The sequence below is a fragment of the Magallana gigas genome, chromosome 3, assembly GCF_963853765.1.
Source record: "Magallana gigas chromosome 3, xbMagGiga1.1, whole genome shotgun sequence".
NCBI lineage: Eukaryota > Metazoa > Mollusca > Bivalvia > Ostreida > Ostreidae > Magallana > Magallana gigas.
This window is the reverse complement of record NC_088855.1, coordinates 9,129,123-9,149,911: the sequence shown is the minus strand read 5'-3', so window position 1 is coordinate 9,149,911 and position 20,789 is coordinate 9,129,123. Positions and strand designations below refer to the sequence as shown.

Sequence of the window (20,789 nt, the reverse complement as noted above, 5' to 3'; positions counted from 1 at the left end):
CAGCATTTTAGAGTTTTCGGGGTTTTCATAAAACTTTTATTACGGATACCGTCCGACTTGTGGATTTTCCCTTGGATCACAAAATTGAATAAATCTAATGATTAAAATTATCTACTTTGATATGGTTGTTTGATTTCCCCGGTTAGTAGTAATTTTTGAAATTTTTCCTTGGGGTCTTATTTTACATAATATACCGTACGTTGTGTCAATTTTCTACAATAACGAAGGCCGGTGTAACGAAGAATATTGACCCGGGTTGAAAATTGACCCGGGGGTCATTTTTCGACGTTGAATATTGACCCGGGGGTCATTTTTCAACGTTGAAAATTGAGACCAAAATCGTGAAATTTATACCCGGGGTCATTTTTCAACGGCGTGAGAACGATTTTTCTAAACTCTGATGACCTCGACACGTTGAAAATTGATCCTGTTGAGAATTGACCCCAACCTCAGAGTTTTGGTCTGAACTAGAACGTACATACTCTACATGGTTTAAATGTACAATCATGCACATATTTGAAAGTTTCAGTTTAAAAATGTTCATACTGTCTTATACATATGCAGACGTGGCTAATTTCTTTTAGGTTGATATGCCCGATAAATCATTTAATTTTGAGACTGAAAATATGATATCCATTTATTATTACAAGCTATGTAAATAAAGCTAAGAAGATGACCGTTTGCTTCGGAATGGAACATGCGAGTAGGGCTAGAATACTTTTTGACATAGAATGTGTTTTCATTCCCTTGTGTGACAGAATTTAAAGTTTAAACTTTAAACTCATAATCTCTGATAAACATATCTAATAAATGTATTGCCCGTTATCGTCACTTTTCAGGCAATTTAACAGAGCTCTATTCGACAGGCACCTGACGTTGTATATTTTTCTTATAATTGAAAATATCTAACTTCTATACTTTTTTAGGGGGGGGGGGGGGGGGGGTAAAGGGTATAAAGACAAAAGGATATAATGTCAGACACCTAATATGCTTAATTGAAGAAGTCAGAATATATCCCTGACAAAATAATGATTGAATGGTTGTCATATTTTTATCCCTTTTTGTATATACTGTAGTATACATATATACACAGCATATACATATTTACACGTTTTAAATTTTTTTTTACGACTTAACAATATTTGTTCATAAACTCGTCAGATTAACTTTATTGAAGCACCATCAAAATGTCTGCAATTTATTTCTATTATTTTGAGTTTTCCTATTGTTTAACTATAAATTAGAAACACAGGCAAGGTAAATTATGGGATAATCTTCATGCAAAAAAGAAAATGTCATCAACTTTATCTTTCTTTAAGTCAAAACTTAAACAACATAATATACCTAGAGCTTACAAACATTTCAGTTAAGGCAATAGTGAATATTTGTTTGCGTCAATTACGGAATAAAGCAAGTAAAGCTTATTTATTTAAGGATTTTTTTAACTAATGAGAGTCGATGTTTATACCGTTGGTCTAAATCTGAAGGAAATGTTATTGTTTTCCCTGGATGGCCAAGATAGACTTCACAAAGAGACGAACTTTTTAAACAACTTATTGACGTGACTGTACCTTTTTATATGAACTACATGTATATACTTTATGGTAGTTCTGATTTTTCATAAAGATAAGATTGTTTCCCATGTTTATATTTATATATGGGCCCCCAGACGTTTTTGTAAACTTGTAATACGATATTCTTATGACCATAGATAATTTTTTCTTGACTTCGTATGCTTGAAAGGGTTACAAAGGATATGACTGTTATCCAATCCATTCAATAATTAATTTGAACATTCCGTTCAATAAAACACGTTAGGTTACTGTGATAGGAAGTCAAATCATATACTCCAACGCTGCTGTATGATCTTAATTCTACTACACATTTCTATTCAAAAAATGTAATTTACCAATTTATTGTCGAAAACAATTACTGTTAGTAAATTTATGTTAATTTTTTGAGATCAAAGCAATTTAGAAACTATTAAAGCAAAATTATTTTATTGTCATCCTGTACAAAAATTAGGTTGCTAACTAGCTACAGATTCCATGAAGCAGAATTGTTTATGCCAAGAAAAATTAGCGATTTGATGATATTTAGTTACATTAAAAGTTATCCTAAAGGAACAAATAAAACACTAAAAAAGTATCGGCTTTCAAGATATAGTTACTACAGCATGTTCATGAAAGAGTACATGTTAGCATATCATCATTTTGTAAACTGTTATTGGCTGGATGCATGGTGTGAATACAAAATTCAGATAGTTACAGTTTTAACAGAGTGGGTGCAAACAAAACAATCTCAATAGGACATACTGTAAATTTTGTATTTACACCCACCCAGAAAATTTACAATGAACAATTTACTGGGAGAACGTAAAACCAAAATTAAACAATATGACGTATAGTGATTTTTAAAAATTATTTATATTTGTACACTTCTCCAGCGAATTTTAAAAAAGAGTTTTACTGAATTGAATAGTTAAACGTGTAACCATGTATAAAAATATTCTTAAAAACATATTTTTTAAAAAGTATATAGATATCACACAAAAGAGAAATTTTACGCGGAAATTTTATTATGAATGGGGTTAAAAATGAGACTTAAATGATTATTTTTTGAATTTACATATTATCCCTTTAAATATGTAATAACTACTTTAGTTATTACATATTTAAAGGGATAATATGTAAATTCAAAAAATAATCATTTAAGTCTCATTTTTAACCCCCCCCCCCCCCTTCCCCTTTGAAACATGTATACATGTAAATCTAAAGAATAAATATTTAAAATTTGATAATTTTTAATTAAACAAACTCATATCAAAATATTGATTCGTTAATTTGTGCTTCTTTGCTGTTGAATTTTGAACCGGTTTCATGATAAAAACTCCACGATGCGGGTCAATTTTCAACAGATTAGGGTCTTTATTCAACACCGTTGGTCTCAATATTCAACGTGGAAAAATGACCCCTGGGTCAATTTTCAACCCGGGTCAAAATTCTTCGTTACACCGGGATTGAGTAAAATTAGACAAAGTATCAGACAATTGCAAAAAAGCCGAATTAACATAGATTGTAACATCTAATTCAAACTCATAAATTTTGGAAGTATATTCGAGGAAATCCAGGACAATTACAAATTCAAACTTTCAAGACCCCGTCTTTCAGTACTCTCAGTACTTTGATAGTTTTATACATGTATTTACATTTACTGAATACTTTCTCCACTTTTATTTATTCTAATATATACTTATTAAAAACACTATTTAATCTGAATGTCTCCATACAGCTACTGACAAAACCGAATGAATATATAAACAGTTCTCATGTGTGTTATTAACATGATTTCCATGCGATCTCTTCACCTTCATACCCTGATGAACCACCAACGTCTTAGAAGACATTTTAATCTTTTTTGGAAAAAGGGGGCATTTCATATTGATTTTTTTTTGTTTTATCTCAATCAGTGTTTCTTAAATTTTTGCAAACATTTGTGGGAAATTTTAAAAAAAAGGTCAAGGAGGAAGTGTTAATCTTGGCGAATATTTATTATTACGATATTGTAAAGGAAAATAGCAAACTGTCACTGTAACTTTATATTTAAATGATTATGAGTTTTTAGGTTTCTTTGTCAATATTTTATGTTGATATTTATTGCATGCACAACAATTTTTTACACACGTTACACATACGTGTAGCCATAAATGATTCGACTTTGAACTCTCCCCTTTCTAGTGTTGATATGTCTCGTGTATATACTTGAACTTTACTGCGTAACGCACATCTATAGAAAACTCTATTGTCATTCATCAGAGTCGATGTAGGTAATACTGGCTCTACCTGTCGGAATATGTCTACATGTAGTGTGTTATGGAGGAGAATTTCACTACGTGCAGTAATCTGTACGTGACCTCCCTTGTCCTCTCCGGGTTTGTTGAAGTCGCAGGGCCTGCTGGGAAAGAGTACCTTTTTATCGTCGATGTCACGTGGTCCGATAATCGATCTTTAACTGTAAAAAGGACTTATAAAGATTTTATAAACTTCCGGACGAAATTGGTGAATGCAGCCAAGCGTGAGAAATGTAATGTCAACATACCGATACTTCAAGGTAAACATAACTCTGTTTTACACTTGAATGATTATCTCGTTTTAGAACAAATGAGACTGATTTATTAAATAAAAGTTTTAGTACTGAACTAACTTGTAGATTATTGATTACAGAAAACTACACACGCGTATAAGATGTACATGAATAATATAATCATTCCATAGTCAACCCTTTTCCGTACTTTTATAATGAAAGTAAATCCGATAGGAGATAAAATTGCTTGTATATCGATCTTAAAGATTGGATGTCAACTGATTTTGCTACAGAACTTACAGACATTCCATACTCCTCTGAATGTTGTAAATTACGATATTGTTATGTTGGATCTAATTATAAACTTAAAGTCAATGATCATTCTACAAAATACACTATGAAAGTTGGTGCACTAAAACATTTTAGATTAATATTATCTAGCATAGAGAAAGCACATATTGTTTTACAGTCTGTTTATCAAAAATAGTTGTTTTGTTTAAATTAGAGAATGGATTAGAATGTTTGCGAATTCTCCAAAATGATAAAAAAAAATAATCTCTATGTTTAAGCGTTAACGTGCACCTGTATATTTCATGTATATTTTCTTGTAACAATGCAGTCTGATTATTTCGTTTGTTTAGGCTACAGAATTTTTCGCCGTTACGACCGGAAATTAGCCGAGGAACGGGAGGAGGAACTACAGAAGTTTGTTTCTGTAATATTAAGCGGAGACCCAAAGGTACATGTATAATACACAACGTATATATACCACTTTCTTTAAAAAAAACCCAAAATGTTTTCCATGTTTTATATCTATTATTAAAAGGAGTTAATATTGCACATTCATCTTGCAAAGCCCCCCCCCTTTTTTTTTTTTTTTTTTTTTTTTTTTTTTTACAAAAAACCGACAACTTAGAGAAATATTTTTGAAACAAATGTTATCAGCACAACCCAAGCTTGCATCCATCCGAGTTCCTTAATTATAGTAATTTTGAAACCTTTACAACATTTTTAATGAATCGTTACTTTTGTACACTTAGCTGAGGAAGCTCCCAACCGTTGTAGACTTTTTTGAGCCACAGCCGTCAGATCCGGTCCCTTACAGATCGCCGCCAGATGGCGCTTGTAACGATTCAGATACAGACGACCCGTTCGCCGAGAAAATCTTCGACCGGAAATGGATGAAAAGCAAATGAATCATAAAGACGCAGGGGTTCTTTTCACCTAATAAAAATATAGATTGTTTGGAGGCAAATATACCGGTTGCATATTGATAAAATGTCAAACGTTGCAGTATTCGATCTCCCATCAATGATTTCTGTTTGTATTGGATATTCTACAATATATCTTATATGAATTCGATAGTGCAATGTCTGATAAATCATACACATTCGGATTGGAGGGCTATACACTATACGTCTCACTGAACATTGTATTTACTTGATTGTTATATATAAGATTTGTCTATACATGTAATGCTTTTTCAATCATTAATTATTATGCCGATGTTTGTTTTTCATATTTGACACAAATAAAATCACCACTTTGTTAAAATTGACTTAAATTTGAAAAAGAAGTAAAATCGACGTAGACGACGACCTTTAGGTCTGCATATTTTTGGGTTTATTTTTGAATATACGTCCAGTAAACTTTTTATAAATGGAAAGTTATTTATTAGGAAAATATTATAGTCAGTTTCGTCAGAGAGAGAGAGAGAGAGAGAGAGAGAGAGAGAGAGAGAGAGAGAGAGAGAGAGAGAGAGAGAGAGAGAGAGAGAGAAGTGATCATCTATAGTGCTTACACTTTCTTCAAAATTATCAATATTCATGTATACACTTCTAAGAGTATGCTCAAGTCGAGTGGCTATTTATGAACGTACAAATGTACTAGAAATTTCGGTTAAATATTTCCGACACATGAGAGAAAGTAGACTCAAGAAATTTCAATTTTATGAACAAACCATTGCATAATTATATCAAAGATGAGCTTGCCAAATATGAATTTTTATATCAGTTGTCTAGATCTGTCAGAGAGCACACTTAATTAGTACATTAGTTTTAATATCATATGAAGTGGGCCCTTTTAAGTTCATGTATGGAATACAGGTACGAAATAAATTTAAAAAAAATTGCAAGTCATGTAAACTATTACTATACGCCTACAAAATAATTAAATGCACCATGTGCATGGGCTCTAACTAAAAAATATGATTTTAGGGAAGACCATTGGGAAAAACAATAAGTGAAATCTAGTCAGTTTTTACTATATTTGTATAGAGCAATGGTACAATTAGATATTTTTTCTCTAGATCTAAGGGTGAAACAAACAACTCATAAAATATACATTGGTTCGCCAGGGTAAGTACAGCCTCATTATGGGGAAAGTGCAGTTGGAAACACATTGGTTGTAAAATGTACGGTTGCGGTTTCTTAACTTTGTTTTGTCTTCAGACTTAAACTCTTTTAGTCTTGTGGGTCTTATTTAAAGGGGTTTTCTTTTATTTTCTCTGATTTCTTTGTTGAGTTGGATTGGGTGGGGTTATATTCATTATTCAAAGAGGTGTAGCGCATAATATTTCGCCAACAAAATAGCAATTTTGCAAATATCCGACATTTTTTTATGTAATATTTAATACTCAATTAAAATACAATGTTTATTCACGGAAACACAAATTACACAATTGCCATGTTAAAAAAGAGTCTTAATTATCTTACACAACATCATTAAAATCTTCAGGTTTTGTTAGGGATATATAGGAAAATAGTCAGTATGCAATACAAAATTGGATATTTGAATATTTGAACTTCTTAAACTATGAAAAATTCGATTCAAATTATGTTCTACAGGATTTGTAGTACACGTTTATATCGAAATAATTTTGGTTTAACGTGGTCTTCGTACTAAAATAAGGCAAATATTTCCGTCAGTGACATTTCTCTTACAACCATATATATAACCACCTATATTTGTTTTAAAAATCATCATTTGAAATTATTATACACGTGACAGTGATGCCGCGTGTCTTTTTGATTTTGTGGTCGCTGGATCGATTCCACCAAGTAGTTTTTTCTTCTTTTTACTATTTAAAAATTATGATAAGAAAGTTTCAATTGCATGTATCTATTCGGCTGTAATTTCACCCTTAATCCTCTTGTTATATTATGAGTATGAGCACGCCCAATATACACAGATCTCTTCAATAACTTTATACTCTATTCACACTTACATTCATTGCATTTTGCTGGAAGTTATCACGGTTCAGAATATCAGTTGACTTCTAGTAGTACTTTCCGTTCAAACACGGGTGTAAGCGAAATAGTGGGAAAATTTGCTATACTCCCAAAAATAGTTAATTAGCAACGAAGACAAAATAATCACAAAGTAGAGGGAAAACAGACTTTGAGTTTATCAAATCAAAGCTTTAAACAAAGGCATACTGCCATAAGATTACAATAGTGCAATTTGTAAAAAAAAATATTTTATATATTAATGAATTATCAATATTCATTATTTGCCTATATTGTTATAATCTTTGTTAGTTTGTGTGCCTCCTGGGCCAATAATTGGAATAAAATCGTCTTATTATCTTATCGTATTCAGAAAACACTCAATTAAATTCATTGATTTAACCCAATTTTGGAGAGATACAATTTGGGTCGTTTAAGTACTTTGACACAAATTAGACTGAGTACATTTGTAAAATTATCATGAATATACAACTGTAGTAAATAAATTTTGACAGGTATTTCCACACCATTTCAACACGGTGACCTTTCAGAAAGGGTACGTGGGTTGCGCATGTTTACTAGTACATTTATATCGTTATGTCATTTTTGTCAACGTTAGTTGAGAGACAATAGTTCAAGGTCTTAAATTAACGTACATGTATATCATATTTTTGTAGGATATCTAACATATATATACTGCATGTGTCATACTCTCGAAAATACGTATACAATTATACCATTTTTAATTGGCATTACGAGGTTGTTCTTTTTAAAATAAAATATTACTTGCATTCGTACATGTTGAAATAAGGAAAGTGGTCAATCGTTCCATTTACATGTATATATTTAATCATTTGATTTAATATATGAAATGTCCTCTAGCTCCTCTAGCTTTGAAAAAAAAATACAATTTCAATTATAGTTGTATACGCAAATCGTTCAAATGTGTGAATCATGAAAATGGAGAAAATTCTAAGCATGGTTATAAACATTAGATAGAATAAAGGTGTTTTTGTTAAAGCAACACATACGAATTTGTTTTGGTTACCAATACTAGTATAACTATTGGTTCAATTTTTTTAATTCGTTGAATATATACACGTGATCACAATAGATGTTTACATGTGTATATCTGCTAAAGCCAACAATTCTAATGGATACATGTACTCGTGAGAACACACGCGTGTCTTCGTTATATTATATAATTAATTCCTTTTTTTGGGGGGGGGGGGGGGTCAGTTGTACAATATTTTCTGGTCATAAGTTTAATGATACATGTACATATGAATTTTGATAAACAAGTTGAAGATGTTCAGAGAAGTATATACTCAGTATACTGGTTGGTTTTGTTATTGTTTGTTACATCAGTTACAGGGATAAGATTGTCAAAATTTCAATAGAACACAATTGGTTATAGCATTGTGTTGAAACATACAATGTAGGAATTGTCACATTAAAGTTTTATATAAGATTATAATAGAATTTAAAACTTTATCTATAAAAACCACAGTTAAGAGCACTGGGTTCTCATGACTATTTTTAAACAGCCAACTCTATCAATTTGTTCCGTAAATATATGCCTTAAGTTACGAAACCCATTAAGTATATTTAATTTAGTAAACGGTGTACCAACATAATTCACACCAAGCTGAGACACAACTGTGTATTAAATTAAGATATATGATTTATATATAACCGTAATATTTAAAACAGAAGGCGTGTATCATTTCTTTTTTTCTTGTAAAAATTATTCTAGAGCTAGAAACAACTTGTTTGACAAATTGTTTATGCTTGATTTATTCAATATTGATACGAGTTTACATTTATATGGTAACGATAACCTATCTTTACATCCTTACAATATCTTCTTTGCTTCTGTGCACAAATTTATTGACGAATCTTCGAGATTCAAGTAATTTGTCTTTGTTTAAATGTGTATATAAGTACATGTATGTATTTTGATTTTATATGCATGCCAGTTATTGTTACTTTTAATGAGAAGATCCAGTAAGTTGCAAAAACTAATCCTTTTGAGTTTATCTCAATTAAATATGTTCAAAACAGACTATTGATTTTAATCTACTCGAGATGAAGAGCTCTTAGAGATATATGAGAACATCTTCTAGTTTAAGTTAGAATAACATTAAGGTAGATTGGATGGGTAAATTGTTGACCATCCAACATCCTTAAACTTATTAGAAATCTTTGATTTCAGACTTCTAATATAACAGAATCGTACCATCAACATGTATGCAATACTTGTACATAATTGATATTCTTCTCAGTTGCATTGCGAGTTTCCTTTTCTATTTTCCCTAGCAATATTAATTTAACCATTAGCTAGCAGTATATGCGATAACTTAATGTAGTCACCGAGAACGATATTAATTTTCCAGAGAAAGAGAGAGAGGGAGAGAGTAAAAAATCAGCAAAGTTTGATTATATTTCTTCGATGAAAGAGGTCGGTATTGCATAGTTTTATTTATGCTTCATTCGCTTGTTGGCAATCATCGATCACCAGTCATCGACACTGCTGATCCGCCGATGATTGCTTCAGAGATGAGAGATGATGTTAATGTGCACCCTATACTGGTGTCATAACAGTATTTCACTTAAGGTTCAAAACATGGCTAAGGCAAAATAATTCCCGAATTCCCTTTTGAATTTGGGGCGTTTCCGCACGCGACAGGAGCTGATTTTTTATGAGCTGAAAAACAATGTGTAAGAGGTCTAACTATCCCAGTTTTGTAATAATGCGATGTCATTTGAATTTTTGGTGCGTGTTGTTTCCGGAGGGGGGTTAAAAGGCCCGGTCTTGATTTTCAAGCACATGTGTAACTTCGAGGTAAAGTCTCACGCCTTGCTGGACGCACGTGTGTATTTTGCTAGAAAATTGTAAATGAATTGTTGTTTAAAAAGACGTCAAGAGGATTTTTCTCAGAAGTTCGTTTTGAGTTTTTAATCTGTATCTAAAGTTGCGCATTTTTGGTTAGAATATATAGTAAAATTTAATACTGTTGTGACACCTGCATATGTTGTACTAGTTTTCAATTGCGATTTTGGAAATATTCTCTTGTTTTGTTTTGGGGTTTTTTCCATACACGTTTTTCAAAATAAAATTATCAAACAAATCACTCACTTTTATAACTTCAAGATCTTCTTCATACACTTCTTCCTCGGAAGAATTAAACAAGCATTCTTGAAGAAATCGATGAACCAAGTCATCTCCAAGTAAAATGATATTTTTATACGTATTTAAAACGTAGAACAATCAAAATTATCATACCAAATGACATTCGAATCAGCTAGAAGTGTATAAATCACATTTCCACAAAGACCCAATTAAGTGTGCCCTTTATCCGTTGGATGTCCTGCCATGATATGCGTATCTATGAAACTACATGATTTTATTCAGTGTCAAGGGACAAACAATGGTAAAATATAATTATATATTTCTGTCATTTACTTACTCTCTTGAAATTCTAGATCTACATGTATGCATATACAAGCCATGAAGTATGAATCAGCGTTTGTGAAATGAAATTTTATAGCTTTTTTTTTAACCAAATCCGACCTCATTTTTTATAACATTAGCAAACTATGAACACTCTTTTTGTGATTTGTAACAAGTCAATATGAAAAAAAGTTAGTAGATATCAGATTCCTCCTACATGCATCAGTAGATAAATAACTAAGTGCATCATAAATATGTATGCATATCTATGTGCAAGTTTCAGTGTAAAACCCCTGGAATCCTGGATACGAAATTGATAACTGTGAATGTCTAGTATACTTGTCAATGATTTTTTTCAATGGAAGACTCTTCTTGAACTGAAAATTTGTAGTAATGGAAATTTTTATAAATTCGGTCAATTCTTTGAATCGCCTGGTTTGTTTTTCTTTCTTTTTCTCACTTTCTCTGTGGATCATGCTAGAGCGGACACAGATATTGCTCTCCAACATTCTTTTCGGTTCAGAATTCCATCGAATATTGAGTCAAGCTTGAATATCTAATCGGTCAAGTCACATTAATTGTTCTGTTCTCTGCTCACATCCTTTTTAGACCAATTTGTCGATTTATAGACTTATCAACGTCATCAAGAAAGAGAATAAAATCGTCAAAAAACGGCCGATATCTCTTAACATCAATGGCGCATCGAGTCATAACGCCTGACGTCCTCACCAAGTGTGTTATAAAAGAATCTGGATAGAACAATAAGTCTGCCTGGTGATGGCCAACAATAACATGTAGATAAGACACATTTTGATTTCAGTCAACATTATTCTGGTCTACGACATTCGATTTCAATTGAACTGTTAAGATGCACTCGCGTTTCATGACGGTGCAATCCTTGCAGTCAAGATAAAAACAAAATTGAACGGATTTTTCTTGTTTCATTCAAAGACTATAGTCTCCACTCCAACAAAAACACCATATATTTAATCAGGCAAAAACTATCAATATTTAGCGCAACTATGACCAAATATTAATTTACTGGTGTCGAACAAATATCGACATATCTAAAAGCTTATGATTAAACTCTATTGAGAATGAACAACTTGTGTGTAGATTTTAAGTACACAGCACGCAACCCTCAAGAGAGAAATGTAACGGTTACATTTGAAAGAATGATGCAAAGTATTCAGTATTACTTTTGGTTAATTATAGAAGTGTTGCGCGTGTATATCATCAACGATAAATTGTTATATCCTCGAATGTTAAAAAATCGAAATCTCTAATGCACTGACAATGTTTAACAGACTGGCGTGAAATGAGAATGAAAATTATCTCCTTTAAAATAATCCGGATAGCGTGTCAACACCAATATTTGAAAGGTTGCAAATGGATACCGGAAATGGCAAATTGTCTTCTTTTTTTTTTTTTTTTTTTACTTGAAGACAGTTTAATTGCCATAATAACTTTGACCCCCACCTAAATATGATTGAAGGATGGACTTTTAACTATGTGAGCACGTTTTTTTTAAATAGCCACACGTTTCAGACCAAATCATAAACTAAAGCTTGAGAGAACAATGTTACAGTGTTGTAAAGACCTTGACCTCCAAGACGTTGATGCATGCAAAGTTGAAAATCTTTTATTTAAATAAAACTGAAATGAATTTCTCAGATGAAGAAGGAAAATGCTTTTAGTTGAGTATATAACAAAAAAAGAAAACCAAGATTTCATAACCACCAAATAATAAAATCAATATGGCGGCCATAATGTGATATGCAGGAAACGGTGCATCTTTCAGTGCATGTGTTATTTAGGCAATATATGAAGGAAAGAAAACTCGTATTCAAATTTTCTTTCAGAAATAAAGCAATCTGAAAGTGAAGCACACGCCTCATGTCGCATTGGGTGAAGTATACATCATTAAAAAAAAATCATATACTGTAAACGTATTATATTGAGCGTGTACGATATTTGGCGGAATATGATTTTTTAACATGTTAGCGTGGATTTGTTTTAGCGCATTTTTTATTGTACCTATTTATCTACTTATATATTTTGTGGTATACTCGATTTAGCGGATGGCGTTTTCCGCCGAAAACGCTAAACAGAATACACAGCCAAATGTAATACGTTTACAGTAAATAAGGCTTACAAGAAAAGCTAGTCTTCAAACTATTTGATACTATGACTGACTTACAAAAGCCTGTTGTTCCCTGAGGAACTTAGACTATCAACAATATCCAACAAACACGGTTCTGGGCTGCTATGACGGCATTGTTCCAGATCATGTTACTATACGACCAAGTTATTGGGCAATCAAAAGATTCACCTGGGATTTGTAATTGAACATGAATTTTTATTGAATCTGTCGGTTGCTTTAATTCTATTCGCACGTCATCGAGAGAAATGCATTCACTGTTTAAAAATAATATTAGAACATATTATTGTCCATAATCATAAAAAAAGACAAACGTTTGAAGATCGTTTCCATAAAAAAAATTGCTATAAGATTGACCTTTTTTGTTCATTACATGTACAAGTAACAGGAACAAACAGCAGTACGAAATGCAATAAAATGTCTGGCATGAAGCGTGGGAGTTAGCGATATGCCATACTGATCTAATTGTCTGACAATACCTTTACCAAAATGAAAATGAGAAGCAAGGTTTGACATACATACCAATATGTCACTAAATCAAAACTCAAAGATGTTTATGTTTTGCCATGATATTAATATTTTAAATGTGCACAGGTCGCATGCATTACATTAAATTCTAAATTTAAAAAAAAAGATGACTTCATGACTGTATAATTTGATAATAACAAGTCATAAGAACATTGTTCTTAATTAATCTTTGTTTTAAACATTTAACATTAAATTATATGTATCGCCTTTTTTGAAAGATTAACCAAGTTTTGATTCTTATATTGAATTTAAATAAAAACAGATTTGTATTCCTTTTTGATGATCAAACACAGGTCAAATAAGCCAAGCCGATTAATCCTAAAGAAGGTCTTTTTAAAGAAACATAAATCATTCTTGTAAAATGTTTGTTTCGTTATGTTCCTAACAGCGGGAATTATGACAACTGGGGAAGTATACATTTACATCTTCATTCCTTATCTTTTTTAGATAACGACAAAGAGCACAGGGCAGAGGATGCTCACTCCTCCAGGGCACATGATCCTACATCTAATTTTTGAGAGGTCCGCTCTGCTCCTGTTTTGTGTTTTTCATTTGGACTTTTGATTTTGCACTCTGTTCGTTATGAAGATGTCCTTTTGCTCCTGTTTATTATTTAATCGCTTATAAACTTAATCGAAAAAAAACCCACGAGAATCCCGATTGTTACTATTGTCACATTGAAGAATTCAATTTGCCATCGACACTTTTTTATTTACTAAACCTTTGTCACCTTGATCATCAAGTTTATTACGTTTGTGATCCAACTATAAAGAATGGACTCAAAATAATTTTCTCTCGAAGGTGCACTTGAAATTTTTTGTCTATTATGGAAAGCAACTCCTTCAAAGCTTGTAGTTCAGACCTCTGTGGAAACGCAACAAATAATATCGATTTAAAAGATACTAAATAAAGTACTCTACAAGGTCCACCACGTCAAAGAACTGCTGATCACGTGGTTTCTAAGATAAAATGATTTTAATATTCATGAGATAAAAAAGATATAACGGACTTCTTAAAAGCCATCATTAAATAATTCTGTATACTTAATTCATTGTTCAAGTTTTCTTCCGTAGGGTATTTTCAATATACACAAAGTAATAATGGAACTGGGTAAACTATGTAATCCCGACTTGAACCAATTTTTCGAATTGATTAAAAATGTTCAAAGATTTCAGTCGGTGATTTTTATAATTATAGGGAAAAAACCAACAGAAATATGCAGGTGATCTGAAATTACTTTTATTACAAAAATTATATGAATATCAATTACAGTCAATAACTGAGAAAAAGAACAGAAATATGTGTCATTCGAATAGAAATTAAATGAACATTTTAAACATGATTAAAATATTTGAATACATTCCTCGAACAAATGTCTTTTCTTAAAAGTTCAATTCAATATTTTGGAGAGGACAGATAATGAGACTGATGAGACAAGGCCAGTCTAGAATGATTTCTGCCGCGGCGCCGCAGTCTTTGTTTATCAGATAACGCATACACAAGTTTGTCCCAGAATAACCTGTCATGGGTTTCTAAATACGTCAGCGTCTTAAGACACCTCTTAATGTCAGTGTCCAACTCCCCGTGGGGCAAGTCTCCCATCACAATGATTATCATGTGTCGTCTTTTTTCGATCAGACTCTGATGGAAAGCTGTTCTAAATTCCATCAAACACCATTCACTTCTGACAAAGTTGGAGGAGATAACAAGAATTGTATGTCGACTACGTTCGATACTATTTATAATGTTCTCAGCTATTGGAGCGCCTACCGTAAAATCCCTCTGATGCAGACAGAGATGGAACCTTTGATCATGATTCTGTAGCTTGGTCTCTAGCTGCCAAACCAGGTTCTTCAGAACCCAGTCGGAATCCTGTTGGCTGTAGGCAACAAAAGCGTCAAATTTCTTGTTGTCCAAGTTATCCTGCTGCTGGCAAGGAAACACAATGTTAAATCGCGTAAAAGCTAATATCTTTATTTCAACTCTATATCGAATAATGACGACAAGGCATACAAAAAGGACAAAGACTAGAACACACAGTATGATAATAGGGCCACTCTGTAACACTTGAATTTCACTTCCACATCCTATATCGGCATCTGACAGCGTTATCAGTTCCCGCCCTGCCACGGATTTAGGATTCTGACACTTTAATCCTCGTAAATAAGAATATTCAGAAGAGTTTCTTGGCTTAGTTTTCGTATTATTCAAAATGAAATGTTTAACATCACGCATTTCACATCCGCACGAGAAAGGATTGTTTTGCACATCGATGTAAAAGGAACTGTGTTTTTCGAAGAAATTTTTTAGCTGATTATCTGATATGCTTGTCAAGTTGTTATACTGTAAATTTATGACGCCCTTGTCGGAGCTATCAGGATCATGGTCGATGAAAATTATTAAATCACTTATGTGGTTGTTGCTCAAATCTAAGACTTTCAACTTTGGGAAATTTAAACGCCAGTGACGAAGACTTGGAGGAATGTTATAGAGCTCGGTATTTGAAAAGTTCAGAACCTTAAGGACTGGGTAAGAATGACCAATCAGGTCTTGGAAGTATGTAGATCCGTGGTTTTTTGTCTGACTCTGATCGAACACCACTAAGTTCCTGTATTGACAGCTGACAGTGTTAGCAGCCATAATTGTAATGTTCTTGGTATACAATTTTCCTAAATTACGGAATTCCTTCAGAGCCAGGGACTTCGATCCATAAAACGTGGCCGTGATGTTAACATACGCAAAGAGTTTTGCATTTTCTGGTCCGCATATAGATGCGCGTGTTAAAAGAAAAGCATTAGATTTTAATTGATATTCAAAATAGCTTATGTCATTAATAATGACACAGTCTTTCATTCGAAATGATTCAATCGTGTCTGGCAGCTCATCAATTTTATATTCGTACGCTTCTGTGTAATGGTCCACAATGTAGCAAGCCTGTACTTCCAAATATCGCAAATTGTTGGCTCTCATAGGCCATGGCAAGTTGACAGTACCATTTCCTCTGCACGACAGGGAGAGTCCAACATCTATTTCTGTAAGCTTCAACATGTCATTGACCATAGCCCGAAATAACTCCAAAGACCAGATATGGGATCCGTCAACGTCACAAGAGACCATTAGGACGAGGCCATTTGCCTCCGAAATGGGATGCGGCAAACGTTCAGGTGTGTCCAAAGTACAGTATGAGGGCATGTACGCATCAAATATTTTCCTCGCACGCAGAGTTTCATATTTCCTGGCCGAAGTATTTAGTATCATGGAATGCAAATCGCTGGATTCCGTCACATATATTTTTTCCAATATATTGTCCCGCAATGACGTTTTCTCTGTTTCAAGGGCCATCGCGACTTTGTTCATACAGCAAAACAATAGAAAATTGATGTACATGTATGCGGCTAACATCATCCCGATTGCTTGTATTTATGGAGTTTGTCAATTTGTTTTGACATTCAAAGCTCTTCTTTACATTGCTACAAAAATGTTATAGATCAATATGAAATTAAAGCTTCCCCAAAATATACATACATTACCAATAAATATATGCAAAATACAATATAAACACTATCAGATTTTATGCATGTGAGTTAAATGAAATAATACTATTTTTAAGTAAAATATTTGAATGGAAAATAAACTAAAAAAGAAAACGTACCTTACTTCAGAACACGAAATTCAAAGAAGTGCCCAAGACTGCGAGCCGGTCTCCGGAGAAAGTGTGAATAAGAGTCGTTTCTGACTTAACGACTTGGTGCTTATTACGAGAAATCAATAGATGCAGAATTATGTAGAGATGTATGGCCGAGGGCTGGGATCGGGATTAAATGACTTTATCCGGTAATGGTGTTAGAAGTACGCATCTTTAATACCGTCGTAACACACGAAAAATACATTTCGGAGATTTACAATTTGATCGTTTGTTATTTTCCCGCCAAATCATCAGATTTATGTTAAACTGAATTCCGGCACCAATTTTATCGTAAATCGTAGAATTAAAAGACCAGCGAAATAAGGGCGGAATGGTGTCACAAGGGGGATTATATCAGTATGTGATAAACCTGTCCTGTTTAAACGAAGTGTGAATACAACTTTTGTGGTACTAGCTTATCACAGAAGTATAAAATAGTCTTATCTTCAAATATGATAACCTTTAAAAGGCCTTACATCGCCCAAGTCAAATTGTTTTGTAAGGCGAGGCTATTAATCTAAGGTACATTTTCTTGAATTTTGAATGCATTTGTCTCTTTTTGTATTAAGATTTTATTGCTGACAGATCACGATTCACGATTGAATTATTCAAAGTATTATGGAATCACAGTTAGCCTTGAGAGGAGGAGAAATCGGTCGTTAGCTAGAAATTGATCTTTGTTTTGTGTTACGAGGTGACGAATATTGCCGGGACATTCCATATTGTTTTGGTTTGGATTTTGATAAGGAGCTTGTGATTTGCATATCAATTATCTGTAAATGTTCTTGAAACTAGCACACAGAATATTACCCATGAAATAAATCCACTACCTTGATATATGCTCTAACCTGTATTAATGATACTGTAGTGTAGGGATACATTATGGTGGCATTTCAACAGATAATAATCAATTTGTAAACAAAAGTTTACCCGGTAGAAGAAATACGTACTGATGTATACGTGTATATACGAAGAATTGTAGAAAGGGAACCGGTAGGAGAGAGAGAAAAGTCAATAAGGCTTAAAGAATCAATTATTGTTTGAGTTACGTAACTCAATTCCATAGTTATAATAGAGGGAATAAATTGAAAAACAAAATTATTATTCAATAGATGTAAGACATAGAAAGAGAAAACGAACTGATGGGTTTATCGTTTTAGCATTTTATCCCTCCTCATATCTTAGCTGGCAACAACGAGGACGTGCGTTCCATTAGAGGGTAGTAAGACCAAGTCAGTTCGCAATAAATGTCCATCAGCAGTAGAGGATTGCGGCTCCCCATTCACGGGTGACATATATAGTGACACTCACTCTGCTGAACTAAAACTACGACGAAAATCAAATTGTCAACGTTCTAATGTCAATGTAGCGAATACAGGCCCTTAATGCACCGAAGAAATTTAATTTTTAGAACACATTCCGATGGCACTCCAGTTCACAAATTGAAAGAGAATAAAAAATTGTGAACATCCCCTTAAATTTAATTAGTTTCGGAAAAAAGTTTATATACAGCTCTTTTAAAAGATTTTCCTTAGGACCTATTAATGCAGAAAATGATTGACGCAACCTATCATCTTTTACAAATTCAATTAATAGCTTCAAATTAGTGACCTAAAATGTAATGGTTAGTGCAAAATGTATTTAATTTTCTTATATACAATTCATGTATCATGTATCCTATGCAAACATGAAAACACAAAGAATAAGTCTAACATACGCGCATTAACCAGTATATAATTCTTAGTCGATTTTTATACAGAGTTATGATCAAAATTGTTAGAGGATTTATGGATTTATCAGTTTTTCTTACCAGCTGAATACCTCTTTATTGAAGCAATACTCCGATATTGGAATATTGAAATATGTGTTTGCTGTTTTATACCAATCTTGCTTTCAATAATTTTCTTCTTTCTTGTCATTCTATATTACCAGCATTTTCGCTCTTAAAAGAATTTTTTTTCGAAAATGAAAGACAACCCCTTCAATAAAACTTTCACCCAACGTAATTGTTTTTCTTCTGTAAAAGCCAACGTAAGGAACAACGAAAATAAAATACAAAACGCAATAAGTAAAACGTACTTAAAGTTTGCATTACTCACTTTTAGCACAATTATAGAGCTGATGGGAAAACATAATTTGTCTCAGAAATGTCATTGAAGACACGTTGAAGACGATGGACATCTAATTGATACAGCAGATAAAGAGAAACTGGTTAAATACGATGTCACGGTTTATATACGCATCTCAATATACCCTATGTTAAGAAAGTAATTAGGAATTCTTATTTTAAGTATCAGTCGTTAGAGAATTTACAGACTGTTTCACCTCGGTGATTTATGTAAAATGTATAATGTGATTTTATTTTTTAAAATATTTTAGCAGGAAAAAAAATTATTCAATTGACAGTAAAAGTGTAAACACTATTTAATTTTGTTTCCAATATTTTCTTTTTTAACGAACCATCGGCTTAAGGATTTTTTCTTTACCTAATGATATTTAATAGGTAAAAAAATCATATTGTCAATTTTTTTTAAAAGTAGATCTAATGTTTAATTTGTTGACTACCGATTGCGGGCTTCCTTAATTGAATGGACTCCTTGATTAAATTAAAACAAATGTATTGGCCTCGTTGTGCTCTGCTCATTTTCGGAGTTTTATTTTTTTATATTTAAATCAAACCATGCTGATATCAACATGCCCTCTTTAGATATCTCTGTGCTATTAAAGAGTTGTATAATTAATTTTTCATTTTTAATTTCGACTAGACTTTGACCCGTGCACGGTTGACATTGCATATCGGACATTTACGAAATAGGTACATCAACACACCTTATTATTGACATTTACATAACAAAGCTATAAGCCTACAAAAACGGTATTAATTTCACTACACTTTCCTTAGTTTGAATAATCTGTGTCTCGGGAAAGGCCCTCACCACAGTTAGAATACCTCCCTTATACCCGTAATGTAGCAGAAAATAACAGTCAAATTGATCACAACAAACCTTTTTGAGACTGCAAATACCTTTCAACTAAAAATTTTAATCCACAGAATGGAACAATTTAACACCTTTTCACCAACGTACACGTATTTTCTTTATAAAACTGGGTCCGTATGACATTATTCATTTTTACGATTAAACATATTTTATCTTCACTTTCCTAACAAATATAATGTAACTTTTTTGCATGTAATCAAATAAATTATTTTTTGTCATCACGAAGACAAAAGTAAGTACTTAGTTAAATGTATATTTTCTCTCATGATAAATCATTTATATATATGAACAGAATATATAGCAAAAGTCCGAAAATTTACCCGTATTTGTATTATCATTTCTGATTTTATTCATGCAGATGTGATATTGTGGAAACATAAACTAAAGATCCCGTTAGCGTGAAAGTATTGCGCAAGCGCAATATTGTAAAATCTGAAAAAAATCCAGGTGATTTCCGGGATTTTTTGAGGAATTTTCGTTGAATATTGATTAGTGAAGCTTAACTGAGAAAAAAATTGGTAATCTTCAAGTATGTTTAAAATATATATCAAAAGACAGTACTATTCTTCCGATTTCTCGGTATTAAAGACCAAAAATTCGAGTCTATTATTTTAATATCATATTGTAGTATAGATTTGCTATTTGTTTTTTC

General features: G+C 32.5%; 2 protein-coding genes across 3 annotated transcripts; one reads left to right on the top strand and one right to left on the bottom strand.

The window, feature by feature from the left end:
• Window positions 1-3,719: 3,719 nt before the first annotated feature.
• Window positions 3,720-5,637, top strand: LOC105329273 (SH3 and PX domain-containing protein 2A). The gene is made up of 3 exons (XM_011430465.4): window positions 3,720-4,110; window positions 4,725-4,822; window positions 5,124-5,637. The coding sequence occupies exons 1-3, from the start codon at window positions 3,873-3,875 to the stop codon at window positions 5,277-5,279; spliced, it is 492 nt and encodes a 163-aa protein (XP_011428767.3). The 5' UTR covers window positions 3,720-3,872; the 3' UTR covers window positions 5,280-5,637.
• Window positions 5,638-14,722: 9,085 nt separating this feature from the next.
• Window positions 14,723-17,261, bottom strand: LOC105329274 (toll-like receptor 4). Of its 2 annotated transcripts, none has more exons than XM_020067619.3 (2): window positions 17,106-17,261; window positions 14,723-16,923 (listed from the first exon to the last, which is right to left on the bottom strand). In XM_020067619.3, exon 2 carries the CDS (start codon window positions 16,856-16,858, stop codon window positions 14,849-14,851), a length of 2,010 nt encoding a protein of 669 aa, XP_019923178.3. In that variant the 5' UTR covers window positions 16,859-16,923; window positions 17,106-17,261; the 3' UTR covers window positions 14,723-14,848. The 2 variants fall into 2 exon arrangements, with proteins under 2 accessions (XP_019923178.3, XP_065934462.1); XM_066078390.1 differs by having other exon boundaries at window positions 17,111-17,260.
• Between the last annotated feature and the right edge of the window lie 3,528 nt (window positions 17,262-20,789).